The 16,925-nt window shown below is 39.4% G+C and overlaps 1 protein-coding gene across 5 annotated transcripts in view; it reads left to right on the forward strand.

The window, feature by feature from the left end:
* The window catches only part of DOCK4 (dedicator of cytokinesis 4), a 365,221-nt gene that overhangs the window by 286,886 nt on the left and 61,410 nt on the right, over positions 1-16,925 (forward strand). For all 5 annotated transcript variants that reach the window (XM_058655014.1, XM_058655015.1, XM_058655017.1 and 2 more), the window contains exons 27-30: positions 4,141-4,235; positions 13,782-13,857; positions 15,065-15,165; positions 15,593-15,651. In XM_058655014.1, the coding sequence (XP_058510997.1) occupies positions 4,141-4,235; positions 13,782-13,857; positions 15,065-15,165; positions 15,593-15,651 (331 nt within the window). The remainder of the gene's footprint in view (positions 1-4,140; positions 4,236-13,781; positions 13,858-15,064; positions 15,166-15,592; positions 15,652-16,925) is intronic.

Here is a 16,925-nt window from a genome sequence, read left to right on the forward strand (position 1 = left end):
GAGGAGGAAATGTGTTTCTAGAGAATTCTGTACTGTTCCTTACACTTGACACAAGGAGACAACATCCTGGTCATCTGCCTTGTCAAGATGCTAAACTTTCTGGATGTCAGTTTTATGGTCTCTGAATTCTCCCTTCCATGTCTCAGCAGTTCTGTTTCTAGTCTTATTTCTGTCATGTATGTCATTCTCAAAATCACTGTATCATATGTAAACACAAGCCAGTTTTTTGTATGGTATAATCAGAAAAATCTACAAGTTCGGTCTCCTCACACATCTGCATAAAACCCACTAATATCTTCACATTGCCCTCACGCTGCCTTCCCATTCAAAGCAGGTGAGATTTCTTTCTCTTCTGTTTTCTTATCTCATTTTGCTGTATTTAGCCCTGTTTGTTTTTTAGCCCCATTTCTTGCCAAGTATGCAAGTATGTTTACAGTCCAGTCAACACTATGATGTTTCTGCATCTCAGGGCTGTACCTGATATATCCCTTTGTGTGTAACACTCACCCTCAGTCTTACACTAGTTTGTAAAGCATGATGCACCCGTGTGGCTATTCATGTAATGTTCATCTCTCCCACCACACTGGGAACTCCATGAAAGCAAAGAGCACATTCAGATTACTCACTATGGTGTGGCATGTCACAGGCAGTCTGTTAATATTTTTTGCCCCAATACAAGAATAGATCTTGGCATAACCATTTGGAGTTACGGCTGCACTCAAATTTCAGCTCCCTACTCGTGCTCATCCTGGAAGACAGCAGGTGATGGCTGCTGTCTGCTTCAGTGCCTGCTACCCGCTGGAGAGGCTGAATTGACCTCCTGTCATGTCAACAGCCTGGCTTGACCCTAGCTGTTGTGAGATTTGGGGAGTGAACCAGAGGACGGAGGAACTTGTATTTCTTTTTCTCTCTATTTCCCTTCCCCCTTTTCTCCCTCCCTGCCTTCCAAATAACTAAAATAACTAAAAATGTGTTAAAGACTGTATCTTACCTGATTATGTGTCCCCATGATCCAGTACAGTGCATACTGCATTGTAGCTTCATATCTGGATAGGATAGTTTCTATTACACAGTTATTATATATTCCCCTAAATGAAAAGACACAAAACAAAATCAACAACAGGAAGAAAAATGGAAAATTTACAACATGAAGTTAAATAACATGCTACTAAATGACCGATGTGTCACTGAAGAAATGAAAAATAAAATCAAAAACCTTCTTGAAGAAAATACTACTGTATGACCTACATGTCACTGGAGAAATTAATAACATAAAAAAACTTTTTTGAAGAAATTTTTGAGACTGATTTTTATTTATTTGAAAGGCAAACTTACAGAAAGAAAGAACAGGAGATTTAGAAAGACCTTCTGTTGGCTGGTTAATTTTTCACATGACTGCAATACCAGAGCTGGGACAGGCCAAAGCCAGAGCCAGGAGCTTCTTCTAGGCCTTCCACATGGGTACATGGGCCCAAGGACTTGAGCCATCTTTGGCTATTTTCCTAAGTCATCAGTAGGGAGCTGGATTGAAAGTGGAGCAGCCTGAGCATGAACCCACATGCAATGTTGGCATTGCAGGTGGTGCCTTAACTTACTATGCCACAACACCGGCCCCTTGTATAAATGTTTTTAAAATGTCCTATACGTTTTAAAAAGCTAGAAAGGAGGTTAAAGACCTTACCGCCGCCGCTTCTTCAAACCCACATAAACAGCTTCCTAAGAGTGAAAGGTTAATTAAATTGCCTAGGTCAGTGAGCTTAATGAATTGTAGGTGATTGCAGAGCAAAGATTTCTGATTCTCAATGTATTTTGGTGTGTGTGTGTGAAATAAGATTTCTATAAATGAGTGTGTTTAGTTCTATAAATTTGGAAGGCACTTGAACGGATACCTAAGGCAATTTGGAACACTAAAAAATGTTCTAGATAGACAAAGATTTATGTCGGTCTATAACAAGAACAGGTCACGTAGTGCCCCAGCCTTTTATCTTGGGAGCTGAATGGCAACAGGACGGTGAGATCGTACAAAAGCAGGCTGTCTCTTCCCAACTCTTACATTTAGAATAATTCTTCCTTCGTCTAACCCTGAAAACAATGCCCTCTGCACTACATAAGGACAAAGTTGCCTTCCAGTGTGATAAATGTCATACCTCCCATAGCTAAACCTTTCAACTGTTTTTGTTTTTTTTTTGTGGGTGACTGACATCATAGCTTCACTCCCCCACTCTCCAGCACACGCACACCACACTTCACTCCCACATCCACATTTACCACCAGCAGGGTGGCCTCCAACTTAAAATTCTTTACAGGGTTTTTAAGCAAGAATATGAAACCAGTATTTTAGAACTGATTGAAACTGTTCCAAACTAATGAAAAAGAAATGAGTTCCCACTTTCATGATGTTTCTTTATCTGTCACAAAATGCAGTAAGATAGGAAACTGAAGGGAATTATCACTGTTGAAAACATTAAGGCAAACTTACTTTTTATGGGCTTAGATACATTCATTTAAGAAACTCAGAAGAATCAACTGATAAACTATTACAAAAAGTCATAGACATGCATTAAGCAGAATGGTTTGCAGGTTGTGTGTGCTAATGATTTCCTATCCCAAGGAAGGGATAAAATATGTAACTTTTCCCCAAACTGTCCAGCTAGAACTGGAATGTACTTGAGAAACTGTGGTTTGTGACTCTGGAGGCATGGGAAGGAACTATCAGACCATTTAAAAACATACAATCTAGTGGGCATGTTTCTACCTGGCGCATGCTACGCATCATTGCATATGTGTAGATACCAAAGATGTTAAATAAATTCTTGTCACAATATTTATGGGCTTGATTGAAGCTGTTAGAGATTATGAAAAAAGAAAAGAAAACGTAGCACATGGTTCTCAGTTTTCAAAGTATTTCTATTTTCTGTTGATGGGAGTGACAGCCTTAATCGTATAAGCAAGCAGCTTACATGTTTAACATAATGTGTTGTTGGAGTTGATACATAAAATGTTTACATTTGAGTTGCTTTTTATCTTTTAAGTAAAACCATGCTGTTGTCTTCAGATTGTTTGAGAAAAATGTTTTGCTAGGGTCACTTGAAATTGTAGTTACTAAATCAAATCAAAGTTTGATGGAATCAACTTTTTTTCATCAATTGCATGCGTCACCTCACCACCTTGATATCTGATGCAACTGAGGTATGACAGCAGTCTGGGCCCCACCTCTAACAGAGGGTATCTGTTTGAGGGTATCTGTTCTGTATCTGACAGAAGCTTCTTGTTATCAGTGTTTCCAGGGGACCGAGCTCGAGATGACATCTCAGTCAATGTCCCAGAGTGTGGCATTTGTGTGAGGAGTGTTTGGACACTCAGTACTTCTGATACTTGTTGCTGGGCTCAACTTAGCACACTCCCTCATTTGAGTTTATTCTGCATTATACACCATGGAAAATTCACTGAGATGCTATAAACCTATACATAACCCATTAATACTGTATCTCAGAATACCCTCTCAGAAATGTAGATTCTTTAACAGGTTGCTTTTTTGATGAATATTACTTTGTGATTTTTAACACTTCTTCAATGTGGCTGGAAATTAAAAGTCATTTCTAACGTGACTAAAAAAGAAAAATAAAATGGAATTTGAGGGAAAGGTAGCAAACCAGTGAGTTTGGGTGTTAGAAATGGGAAGATGATGGTTCTTTCTTTTACATAAGCTATTTTTAAGATTTGTTTTTTTTATTATGAAAAAAGTTGCAGAGATAGAAGACAAAGAGAGAAATCTACCGTCTGCTGGTTCATTCCCCAAATAGCTGCAATGGCTAGTGCTGAGCCAAGACAAGAGCCAACACCAGGAGCCAGGAACCCCATCTTAAGCCATCTTTGACTGCTTCCCCAGTTGCATTATAGCAGGGAGCTGAATAGGAAAGGAGCAGCCAGGACTCAAACCGGCACTCATATGGGATGTTGGTATCACAGGAAGTTGGTTAACTCACTGCACCACAAACCTAGCCTTTCTATAAATTATTGAAGTAAGGCTTCCTTCTGCTCTGTGATTGCTCTGGAAATGATAGCGGTGCTCTGTGTCTATTTCATGTGTACTGACAGTTCTAATAAATCAATAAAATGTATGTTTCTTATTTTGCCAAGGATTTCCTGCTGCAGATATTTACCGTGTTCCGAATATTGATACGCCCAGAGATGTTTCCAAAGGACTGGACTGTCATGCGCTTGGTTGCTAACAAGTAAGACATTTTCTTTCAATGAGGAGAATTACAGTCCCTCATATAGGAAAAAAAAAAAAAGTACAGAATGATTTTTCTGTAATCTCCAAGTTCTAGGGTCTTTTTTTTTCCTTCAAGTTAACTTCTCTTGTTCATTTTCTGTTGATGTTGTTGCAAATTTGTTTTGAATATATTAACATCATTCACATATTGAACAATCTGAATGTGCATTGAGAAGTTCTATTCCCACCTGCCTTATCTACTGTGCTACCCTCCACCTGCGTGTAGTAACCAGATGTGTTTGTTCCTTTCCACTGTTCCTCTATGCCTAGCAGGTAGTGTAACAAATGCACTGCAATGTATACTTCTCTCATACTAAGAAACCCTGGCAGTTTTTCTACCACGTTAATAAGTTGTCATTCTTTGTTGCCTTTTCTTTCACAGCAGAATAATAGTCCACTGAATGGTTATGCCATAGTTAATTTAACCAGCTTGTTGTTGCTGGACATTTATTTCTGATCTTTATTCATTCTTTTTAACTCAGCAGAAGGCATTAAACACCAAGTTCAGAACTACATGCACACATTTGAAAAGTCACTGATGTGAACTTGGTATTTAAATCTCTGGGAGTTGACAAAATTGACTTCCTTTGAACATAACATCCATTGTAAAATGACATGAGCCTTGTGTAATAGCAGAAGTGATTGAATCCTGGGAAGGAGATGGTGGAGAGGCGAGTAATAAGAGTGATCGGGCTAATTGTAGAGACTCCGGTGTTGTGGATTTATCTGTTCTCACAGCTGCTTGTCTCCATAGTCTCAAGAGGCAGAATCAAGATCAAGTTCTTTAGGAAACAGGCCTCATCCTCACTTCCAGACTTTGTTATTTATGCTGTCTCGCGTTAGCATTCTCACTTTCCCAGCCTGTATCTGCCTGCTTCTGCTTCCTCCTCTTCTCCAAATGCTAACACCCTCATTCTCAGGGTGCAGATTGGGGTCTCTCAGCATCCATCCATAGGCCACGGTTCCCATATGTCTTCACCAGATGCCCAGGTGTGGTGATGCTGGGAGCTACAAGAACATAACATTCGATTTTAGTTAGATATACTCAATATAGCTTTTGCTGCAGTATCCATTTATAGACTTGAAGGTGTTAAAATGATGTGTTACAAACTTTACAAAGCAACAAATAGTGTAATATGCCATATTATATTTTACATAAGTGCAGAAGCAGCTTTTCCATTCTGAAGACCAGTTGACACTACCGGAATAGCTGCTTTAGAATTTGGCATATTCTGTTTGTAGTCTGTGAGGAGACCCAATTATCTAGTCATTGCAATGTCTCGATGCTAGAATTATAAGGTTTAACTTTGTTTTTTCTTTCTTTTTAAAAATATTTACTTATTTATTTGAGGGATAGAGTCTTGGAAAGAAAGAGAGATAAAAAGAGATGCAGAGGTCTTCCATCCACGGGGTTCACTCCTTAAATTATCACAATGGCAAGGGCTGAGGCCGGGCCAAGCCAAAAGCCAGGAGCTTCATCTGGATCTACTGTGTGTGTACAGAGGTTCAGACACTTGGGCTCTATTCCAGTGCTTCCCAGGGTCATCAGAGCAGCCAGAGCTCGAACTGGCTGCATATACAATGCAGGCTTTGTATATGGTAGCTTAACTCATTACTCCACAACAGTCCCAAGAGGCTGTGTGTGTGTGTGTCTGTGTGTTTAGGCCTTGTTACCTAGGATCAGACACTCTGACTTCTTGACTAGGTTACCCTGAAGTGACCCAAGGAGCAAGCTGGGCAGGGAGAGAGCCTGCCAACATCATTATCACACAGCGTCCCTATCTTGCCATTCAGCCAGCCCCCTCTATAATGGGGTATTTTAGCTTCACTTGGAATTTACAGTGACAGAAACTCAAATCCAAAGTAAATCTGACATTTTTGTTTCTTGAGTACACAGACTGCGCGTGTGCTCACTAAAAACCATGACAACAGGGTGGATTTTGTGTATTAAACACCTTATCTCTGTCCTACATAAAAACCCAGCTCCATTTGGGAACACCTCAGGATCACACAGGTAGGTAACACTTAGAAGCATAGATTTTATTTTTAAGTAAAAATATCATGAAAAATTTCAATCTATAATGCTAGCCAAATAGAAAAAGGATTTGATTAGAGGTGAGCTCTAACACATTTATATTGAAGATTACTCCCATAGTAACCCCTCCAAAGCTGCCATCAACCTTTTCTCAATGCAATATTTTGATTCCATTGCCATCCTAGTTGAGTACCAGGGAGTCTGGTAATAATCCTCCACTGGCAATGACTGGCAACTTCAACCTAATCCATGAACAGAGCTCTAGGGCCTGGGGAGACTCCTGCCAAGTTGGAGCCGATGGCCTGCTGTATGCTGTCCTTCTTGCTTCTCCTCTGTTCTCCAATCACTGCCCAGCCATTTTCCACTCGAGAAAAACATATGAGATCTGCCATGATTTATAAATACAACAGAATATAGAAAAAATGCCCTCTATTCTTTGGGATTTATTTGTTATAAAAATTAGCCTTATAATTTTGCTGGAAAAGTAGATTGGTCAAATTTGACAAAGATAGCTGAAGGGACAGTAATGTAAGCTGCCGCCTGCATCACCAACCTCCCACATGGACACCGATTCATGTCCTGACAGCTCCATTTCTGATCTAGCTCCCTGCTAATGTGTCTGGAAAAACAGTGGAGAATGGGCCAATTGTCGGATCCCTGCATCCACATAAGAAGCTTCTGGCTGCTGGCTTCTGCCTGGTGCAGCCCTAGCCATTGTGGACACTTGATGGAAGTTTGTGTGTGTGTGTGTACATGCACATCTGTGTATCTGTGTCTGTAACTTTACTTTTCAAATAAATAGATAAATTTTAAAAATATCAAAGGTAAATAAATGTGCTAAAAGGGAATACTCTAGGGAAAAAATGTGCCACTTATATGAAGGAGTAAGTTGTAGGAATCAGATATATTGTTGTGAACCTGACCACTTTGTCTTCAATGCATTTGTATGGTTTTCGCTTATTTCTACATGAGTACCTAATATTATGTAGCATATCAAGTGTTTCCACTCAGAGTTCCACAGGGCAAGAAACATGTATTCTCTTTCTTGCCGGCTGCAAAACTCGATCGTGCCCACCCTGCCTTCCTGGTGAATGTTTCTGATGAGCTCAGCTGCTCAATCTGGAATGAAGAAACATAAGGAAAATGAAAATTAAGTGCCAAAAATACAGGACACTTTCAGGGAGGTTTCTCTCCACCCCCTTCCCATGCACATTGCAAAATAAAGTCACAGCTTTGTATATATTTTCAAGGGGATAAATCTTATAAGACTCTTACTAAGGAATGTAGAATTTCAGGGCCTTATTTTGCTTATCTTCTATGTATGCAAGCTTTAAACCTGACCATTTCAGGTTTCAAATGAGATCTGGATAGCCAGTAAATCATTTGTTAACTCAGAAATGCTTAGGGCAGATCACTCATTCTTTCAGTGAGCACCTTAAGTGTCATTGCTAACATGGATAAACACTTGTACACTGGTATACTTGTGAAAGGAACTTTGCAGTAGTTGAGAATAGCGGGCATTTTCCTTGACAACATGAAACTCAAATTGAAGGCAAAAGCAGGAGATAACAGGGCAATAGCAAATGAAGAAGTTCCTATCGGCCAGAAATAGCAGAGTGGTCGGACTTTAACTTCCAAGCAACTGGTAGTGTGACTGACATAGGAAGAAGAAAGGGACCAGTAAAGATGAAGATGAAGACAGTGACCACCTATTGGTAAGTGAGGACATGATGACAGAACCAGAAAGATCCAGTTAGCAGCAGCATACTTCAGCCATCTACATGAGCAAGATGATGATGATTCGGTGGGTAGGAATGAAGGTAATAATAAGATGGATTTAAAAAATAAGAATGACAAGATTTGCAGATGACTGGAAGTAGGTAGGAAAAAAATGTTAATGACGGTGGCCACTTACATTTTTGGCCTGAGTAAGGGGCAAATTGTTGTGCCATTCATTTAGGTGAGAAATAATGGTAAGTGGGAAAGGTCAGGATTTTAGGTTGACTGTAACATCAAACTGCTGTCGGATATCCAGGTAGAGATGTGGAAGAAAAAGCTAGACATGTTTGTGTGGGGCTCAAGGAAGAAGAGTGGCTGGCAATGAGCACTTAGATCCATTTGCAGATGGTTGGGATTTGAAGACATAGAACTAATCCCCTAGGCTGATTAAAAAACAAGTACTTGTGGGGTTGTGTGGCATGCCAACATTTTAAACTTAAATCAGCAATTGGAGACACATATGAAGGCTGCCGAAGAGAAGTTCGTGATGGGAAGTGAGAGCCAACAGAGTGTAAGGTCCCATGAAGAACGTGTTTGTGGAAAGAAGGGAGATCCAGAGCTGCTGGGAGGTCGGCAGTAGTGTGCGTGGATGCTTGGCTCTGGGATTCAGGAGTGCTGTAGATGTTGGTGGCATTGACAAGTGGAAACAATGAAAGAGCCAGACCAGAGTGAATTCAAGAGATAGCAGGAGTTGAAAAACTGGAAACGTATACATAGCTCATTACAAGTGTGTTTGATGTAAAAGGGAGCAGAGAAATAGGGCTGCATCTGGAAAGACTTGTCAGCATGAGGATTATTTTTAAAATATGGGGTATTGCAGCATGTGGATTTACTAATAGGAATGGCTCAGTAAAGACAAAAATACTCATACTAAAGAAAACAGGGGTAATTGAAGGAAGAATGTCCTTGAGCACACAAGCAGGGATGGGAGCTGTTCACTGTCCACAGTGATCTCACACCTGAAAATAAATCAACTGTATAAGCACACAGTGCCATTCAGCTGACATTATATGTGTTAGTCAGATTTTTCTCAATGGAAAAACCCTACCCCCACACATGGTAACATTGATGTAATGGAAGGAAAGCTGTACCTTAGTAGAAGTATTGACAGTTCATCCACAGTAACCGATGGAAGACAGAATGTGAAATACCCTGAAGAGGAGGAAGAGAGTAGATAATTTGTTGAGAGTTGATGGACACAGCTATTGTTTTTTTCTTTGTTGTTGTTGTTCACTAATTATCCTTAAAGAATTTTGTTGTCCAGGGAAGAGTAAGATACTGATTTTATTTCTTTTATTAAAACCATGTATTATTGTGATAGCGTGGCTAATTTGGTACTAGCAAATATTTGCACAAGAACTGCCTATACAGTGCATCTGCTGGTGCATTGTGGAGAGCTGGCAATGAGAACAGGTGCACGAAGGAAAAGCATTCTTACAAATTTGAGCCCAGTAAGTCAAAAAACAGGATCCAATGCCCAAATGCATGTTTTTTTTCTATCAGTGCTGCCCACTGGATGCTGGTTGATAGAGTTTTCATAATCTTTTAATTCCCTTTTCATTCTCTTTGTTGTCCCACACTGCATGCCTTCTATCCTCAGTCAGAATCACTTTTCCCACATCCCCATTAGCTGACAGTATGCTCTGCACTTGGTTCAGTTGTACCTAAGTTCAGGATGATCAAAATGTCTGTAAGAAGAAGCAATTATCTAAACTGGTGGTTACAACTCCCATATCCCATATTGGACCTAGGCCCCATCGCCTTCTCTCTCCCTTCTCCCTCTCTTCCTCCCTCCCCATCTTCAGGTAAAATAAACATGGATGTACATTTGTAAGAGTAGACTGTATGACAGTAAAAGAAAGGGTTTCTGTGGAGTTGGGGAGTTGCTTGAAGCGAATTCCCAAGTGGCAGAAGGAGGTAACAACAATAACTGATTTCCTTTACTGTGACTTCTGTTTTGTGCCAATCATTTTAATCATGCTGCACCTATAGATTATGGTTGTCAAACGTGATCCTTGGGCCTGCATTCCTATGGCAGAAATCAGTAATTTGGCCATGTATGGCAGCAGATTGCAAACCTTTTTTGGCTACTGATATCACCTATGCTGAAACTAAGTAATGAGTAAAAGAATGGAAACAGAGGAACCACATGGTTTTAGAGAAAGTGGAACAAGCAAAGGAAGGGCCCTCAACTCCACAGGTATTCCCTACATTGAAGGAACAATAATGGATAAATTATCGTTAAATGCCTGTAGTTGGCTTGGGGACCTGTGTGCTAGGAGACTGTCCCGGTGCTGAGTTCCCAGGGAAAAGCCCAAGAGCTGTCTCTGTGGCTTGTGCTGAATGTTATAGGAATAAATGAAAAACATTTAAAGTAGAATCATTTTGAGAACTTTCTAGCCTTGAGCAGTCTTATTTTTGGAGGCCATGCCCATCATCTTATCAGACATTAAATAGGCCTACATAGCATATTAGCAATGTTTTTTCTGGAGAAAAAATATGTATTTTACTTAGATTACTAGCCTATGAGGTAATTTTGCAGTTTTAATTGGCTGCATCACATTTTTGCAAGTCTCAGTGCTTTCCAAATCCCAGAGAGATTGCTGTGCCATTATACCTTGTGCCTCTTGGCAGCTGTGACACAGCAGCCCTGATAAGAGAGTGAATTGTTCACTCCAGAGACAAAGATTGTACGACCCATTAAGTTACCAGTCTGCCTCCTAGCAAGCTTTGACTCAGTATTTCACGTGCCAACTAAAATGCCCGCATTCCACATCATAGTGCCTGGTTTAAGGTCTGGCTACTCCTCTTTGAATCAGGTTGCTGCTAACACATGTTTTTGAGGCAGCAGATGGTGGCAGAAATGCTTGAGGCCAGTACATGTAGGCGACCCTGATGGATTTTCTGGCTTCTGGCTTCAGCCCACTCAAACCCTGGCTGTTGCACACACTTTGGCGGGGGAGGAGGGAAGGTGGCATGACCCAGCAGCTGGAATCTGTTTGTCTTGCCTGACTCTCAAATAAAAATAGCAATAATAGTTTTTTTTTCCCTCTGGAATTCCACAAATCAGAAGAATGCCAAACAGAATGTCTCCTCTGACTCCAGACTCTACATCTTTGCCATCAAGGAAGAGGGGAGAGGGTGGAGGGACCGCACACCAACAACCTTAGTAACACCTGGGGCTTATTCGAAAAGGAGCCTCTCAAGCCCCTGCCCGGTTTGCTGAATCATAATCAACAAACATGATTTTATGTGAAAAACAGAAAGAAAGAGAAATAGAGACAGAAACAGAGATAGTCCATCAGCAGGCTGATGCCTGCAGCAGCTGGGAGCAGGCCGGGCCGATGTCAGAAGCCCAGCAGATCGATCCAGGTCTCCCCCATAGGTTTAACCTGATCACCTGTTGCAGACAAGCATTGCTGCAGTCTACAGCAGTTGTTCTGTGCTGGGTATACGTCAAAGTCACCTGTGAGGTTTGACGCTTCTGGTCTGCTGGTTGTACCCAGGTCACATTAGAGTGTCTGAGGAGTTGAATCCAGATACAAGCATAATAAAAGCTACGAAGTGACGGCAGGCACAGCCCAGGCCATGTGAGGCCAAAGATGGGCCGTACCATTTACCAGAAAGTGCAGTTAAAAAAAAAAATTGTATGTAAATAACAATTTAATAACCCTCACCATTGGCTAACCTGTTTTCAGAAGACTGGATTGGTTGGCTCCTTTTCAGAACTTTGGCCAAGTCATCTAAATTCCAGATATGTTGTTTCACTGAGAAGAGGTTATGGTTAAGTCCAAAAACCCTGTCGTAAATGGTGAGCACTTCATTGCCTGATAGCATTTCATTTCCTAATGATTAAACTTGGCTTGTACGTACCAACACTTCAGTGAAATACTTTGGAAACTTCAGTGATCTCTTCAGTTATACCACTTGAAATGATCGGTGTCTGTGAGAGACTGTCCTCTTTTGGCATTAATTGCCAATGTTTTCTTTTATCCTGAAGCTTGTTGATGATTTGTGCTGTTTAGAAGATAGAAGAATGCACAGAACTTCTTAGTCTCACAGGTTTTTCTGGTACTTTCACAGTAAAGTTTGTTGCAAGACTTAAATGACATTCAAATTATACATGCATGTGACTCAGTTTCTGAACATGAAGGGCAGATACCCAAGAAAAGGGGATCTTCTCTTTCCATTTATCTTAAAATTTCATATTCAGCCATGCAGGCTCTTAGCCGTGCTCACGTTTCCCTACCATGCAAGATGCTGCGATCGTGATGTTCTTAGTAGATATGATACGGAACATGTATATCCCTCAAGAATTATACTCTTCTAATTAGTAAATACTCTTCTGACCCTACTTACTAGTAGGATACTCGCTGTGTAGTTGGCAAAGTCTGGTTTGGCTTCATTTTACCCTGGGTCATCCAACTATTACCTTTCCATTCCAAATCCCATGCTGAATGCTAGGGCTTCGACATATCATAGCAATGCGTTATGCATGCCTCTCGGAATAAGCCAAGGAGGTTTTAAATGTCAACCACTTTTATATTGGTGCTTAGTATTCTCTACTTAATGAGTGAGTGTCTTATCTTATTTCAATATTATGCTGTCTCTAACATGAAATGAACCATCTGGAAATAGGAGCACATTCAGTTTTGAATACAGAAACATACTTCACAAAGTTCAGGAAAGACAGGACTAAAAAACAAGTTTGTTTGGGGGGTAAAGCAATGTTTGAAATGTGTGCATACCAAGGAGTCCTAGAAATGTTCACAGAAAATGTTCATTGTGGAAAAAGCTACGCATGGATCTCAAAAAAAATATTTCCCAACAAAACAAATCCTTGCGTACTGGTTTTCAAAAGCTTTCAGGTTATCTATCTCATGTATGCCCATGGCTGCAGAAAGGAGCAGATTTTGAGCAAAGTGGGGGGCGGGGGCCACTGGCACTCATCAGGAATGCCAGCCCAATTCTGCTTCCTCTGGCTCCCCTGCAGGAAGCACTAGGCTATGCCAGTCACCTCTGTCTGGCATCTGTGAGTCCTGCCCTGCAGGTGCCCTTCTTCTGATGGGTTGTAATGCTGCCGGTTCCACACACCTCAGTACTGAATTACAAACAAGTTCACAGTCTGTAATTGTTCTTCAGTGGCAACCTCGTCACCCTGAGAAAGAATCTTCCGCAGCTGCTGCATGCCCTCTAACACCTTAAATGTGATGGACCAGAAAGAGCGCATCTAATACATACACTGTGTTCTTTATTACTTCATCCTGTCAACTTCATCTTTGGATTTCTTTTCTCAATAGTGTCAAAAACAAACGAACAAAAATGGCCTTCTTCTGTAATCATCAAATACAGAATGTTTTGTTTCTGTTAGATCATTTGCTTTATTCATAAATTAATAGTGACAATTTTTAAAACATCAAAATACCAATGTATTTCTGTCTGAATCATATACATTCATAGCTCTTTCTCTGTATCGTCTTCAAAGAACCTACCTGGCTTGGATAATAGATTTCTTTTTTCTTTTTTGAGTTGATTCTTAAAAAAATTTCAAGGATGAATTATCTAACATGGCTGCACATGCTTAAGAAAGGAGGTTTTCTTTCATCTTGGCTTTGTTTTAAGTCTCATCTGCTAAGAAATTTTCACTAATGTGAAGCTTTAAACTTAAAATATATTCTTTTTTATCACTAGTGTTATTATTACAACAGTTCTATACCTCTCTGATGCACTTCGAAAGAATTTCCTAAACGAAAATTTTGATTATAAGGTAAGTGTTCCATTAGATGACTGTCAGTTTGGGCTGAAAGACTTGTTTTTGATATTTAGAAACTGACTACCCTGTTTTGGAGACCATCTTTCTTTTAATTATGAATAGTTTTTAACTTATGTTATATTGTATTATATTATATTAGTGTCTGTGAACAATATATACCAATTGTAGCCCTTATCAATCCAGTGGAAAAACATTGTGCATAGAAAGAGTTCTTTATGTTACTGTAAATTTTAATTTTTGCTTTTTTCTATATGATTCCAATGCATGACAGAAACAGCTTAGGGCTTGATGTTTTTATGCCTTTCTAAAACCACAGTCTTTTCTTTTTTGCTAATTTTCATTTCAGGAAAATTTTCTTCTGATCTCATTCTGATCCTGGTTTTAGTAAAAGCAAACTTAGGCTGAAAAGGTTTGTCTGGCCAAGGAATTTTTATATACTGTCTGAATTGAAAGCGGTTAGCATATCCAAAGAAGTCTATGAATTTTTTTTTAAGTTCTACATTAAAAGGAGTTCTGAAAATCAATTCAAGCAGGAGTCATCTGTCTTATGCCTCAGCCTCTTTGAAGATACTCAAAGCATCCACCATTGGAAATGTAGCAGTTTGTGAAACTTGAAATATAGATTTGAAACAGTATGTCAATAATATTTAGGGAGGTTTCTTCTTGGTAAAGGGAAATTCAAGCAGATACTATGAAAAGGAGAGAGAAAAGCATAGTAAACCCACATATACCTATAATTTAGTTCTGACTCTTTAACTCATGGCCAATCTCACCCTTCCACTTTAACCACCTTTGAAGCAAGTCCAGTATATCATGTGATTTCACCTATAAATATTCTTGTATCACTATGATATTTAAGTATCTTGTTATTGAATGAACATTGGCACTGTGGTTAAGATGCTATTTGCGATGCCTGCATACCATAGAGGAGTACCTGGTTTGAGTCTTGCTTCCTCTGCTGCCCATCCAGGTTCCTGTTCATGTGCCTTTTAAGAAAATGCTAATGTTGGTTCTAGCCCTTGGGTCCCAGGCTACCAACATGGAAGTGTGGGTGGGTTCTGAGCTCTTGGCTTTGGTCTGACCTGTCCTTCGCAATTGTAGGCATTTGTGGAATAAACCTAGAGAAAGATCATCTCCTTCCTTGTCTCTGTCTCAACCAAAATGAAAACAAATAAGTAAAAATAATATCTTGTTGTTTTAGATTTGGGATTCCTACTTTTATCTCGCAGTCATTTTTATAAACCAGCTATGTCTACAGTTGGAGATGTTCACACCTTCCAAAAAGAAAAAGGTGTTAGAAAAGTAAGTATCCAATGTATGGTCAGGTGAGAAATGTTGCCTTTTAAAGGCTGTTTATTTCAAATGATTCATATGTTAGAATGCCTGAAACTGGAAATCTCTCAGTAGAAAAGTGATAACCCATAAAACAAGAAGCAGTCTTTTTGGAAATATTTTTTTGATCTTATGTTTGTATTTTCTTTTACTCCAAGTCTTCAAGGCTGCAAAAAAAAAAAAAAAAAAGATTATAATCACAAAAAAATTAGGAGAGAAATCTGTTTTAGAAAAGATTTACACGAGGGCTTGGTGTAGAGGCATCAAGACATGTATATTAAACATCTTTTGCTATAAACTTTTTGTGTTTTGATTCAGAGTAGCAAATGTTTGCTAAGGGAACCTGGCTGTGTTCTGGACATTTTGCACGAGGCTTGATTTTTTTTTTTTATTACAGGTATGGAGATATGCGTGTCACGATGGGCTGTGAAATTTTCAGCATGTGGCAAAATCTGGGTAAGTGATGAGAGAGAAGCCACCTCCCTTGTACAGCTTGTCACTGTACTTTTAAGTGGAGAAATCAAGGATAATTTACCAATGACAGTGTTGGAAGCCAGATGTCTAAATCAATAAAGCTACCTACAGAAGGTAATTGGCACATTGGCACTGAATAAGGTTATAACTAATTCTTTAAATTAGATACCTGTCTGAAAAATCATCCTATCTTTGTGTGGTTCATTGCTAATTAATGCTAAATTTTATAACCTAGTATTGCTCCAGTGTTATACACTCTATTTCTAGAGATGAGCTACCTTCTCAGACTTTGGGACTCTAACAAATCAAAATTTCTAGAACTCTGAATTGAGGCTATGAATCATCATACATTTGGGTTAAACTTCATGAAAGATTGACTTAAACATCACTCCTCTTGAAACCTGTAAATGACCGAGTTGTATCATAAGGAGATCACCAAAGGATTCTAAAAGCTTCTTCAGTTGCTAAGAGACTGCTAGATCCATTTTTGTTAATCTGTCACAGCAGAGAAAGCATTTTATTCTATTGAGGACACAGATCTGCTTGCACAGAAAAGTACCATACTTAAGAAATAAATTGTTTCAAAATATGTTAGTAAAAAATAAAAATTCTAGATTCCTAATTTATTTAATTTGATGTGTTAGTGCCACAGGTTTTAGACTTCCTTTGCTACAATCGCATTTAAATTTGTCCTTATGATCTATTTGCATGACTTGAATGTGTGATGACCTAGAAATATCTTTGCCCATGTACTCATCCTACTTGGAGATGGCAGGATTATTTTGGGGGGGTTAAATGAAAGTGCTGTCATTATACTTACATTGATGTTTCAGAGTGATTTTTTGACTAGGGGCCCTCAAATATGTGTTATCACCTTGAAGGGACCTTGTTATGTACAAGGCATCAGATGTTTGTCTCACTGCAGAGAAAATGTTTATCTTAGTCCTCACATGGCCTTATTTTTTTATGACCTTGTTTTTTTCAAAAATAGTTCAAGGTCCTTGTAACTGTCCATAATGCACTTGGCATTATTTTACCAGGTCTTGTTTCCTAAAGAATACCACGGCAAAATGCTCCTTGGAGGCCGTCTGGTTATTCAAGCGCTTTTCAGAGCTCCTATTATGACAGCAGGGTGGATCTGACTGGATTACCAGTGTTGACCATCATGACAGGTGTCCTCATCATTGCCATAAATGATTATTTCCATATACGACTTTATCCAGACCAGGAGAACTATCCATCTAGTCCCATTTAGG

Source organism: Ochotona princeps, chromosome 25, assembly GCF_030435755.1.
Source record: "Ochotona princeps isolate mOchPri1 chromosome 25, mOchPri1.hap1, whole genome shotgun sequence".
Lineage (NCBI taxonomy): Eukaryota > Metazoa > Chordata > Mammalia > Lagomorpha > Ochotonidae > Ochotona > Ochotona princeps.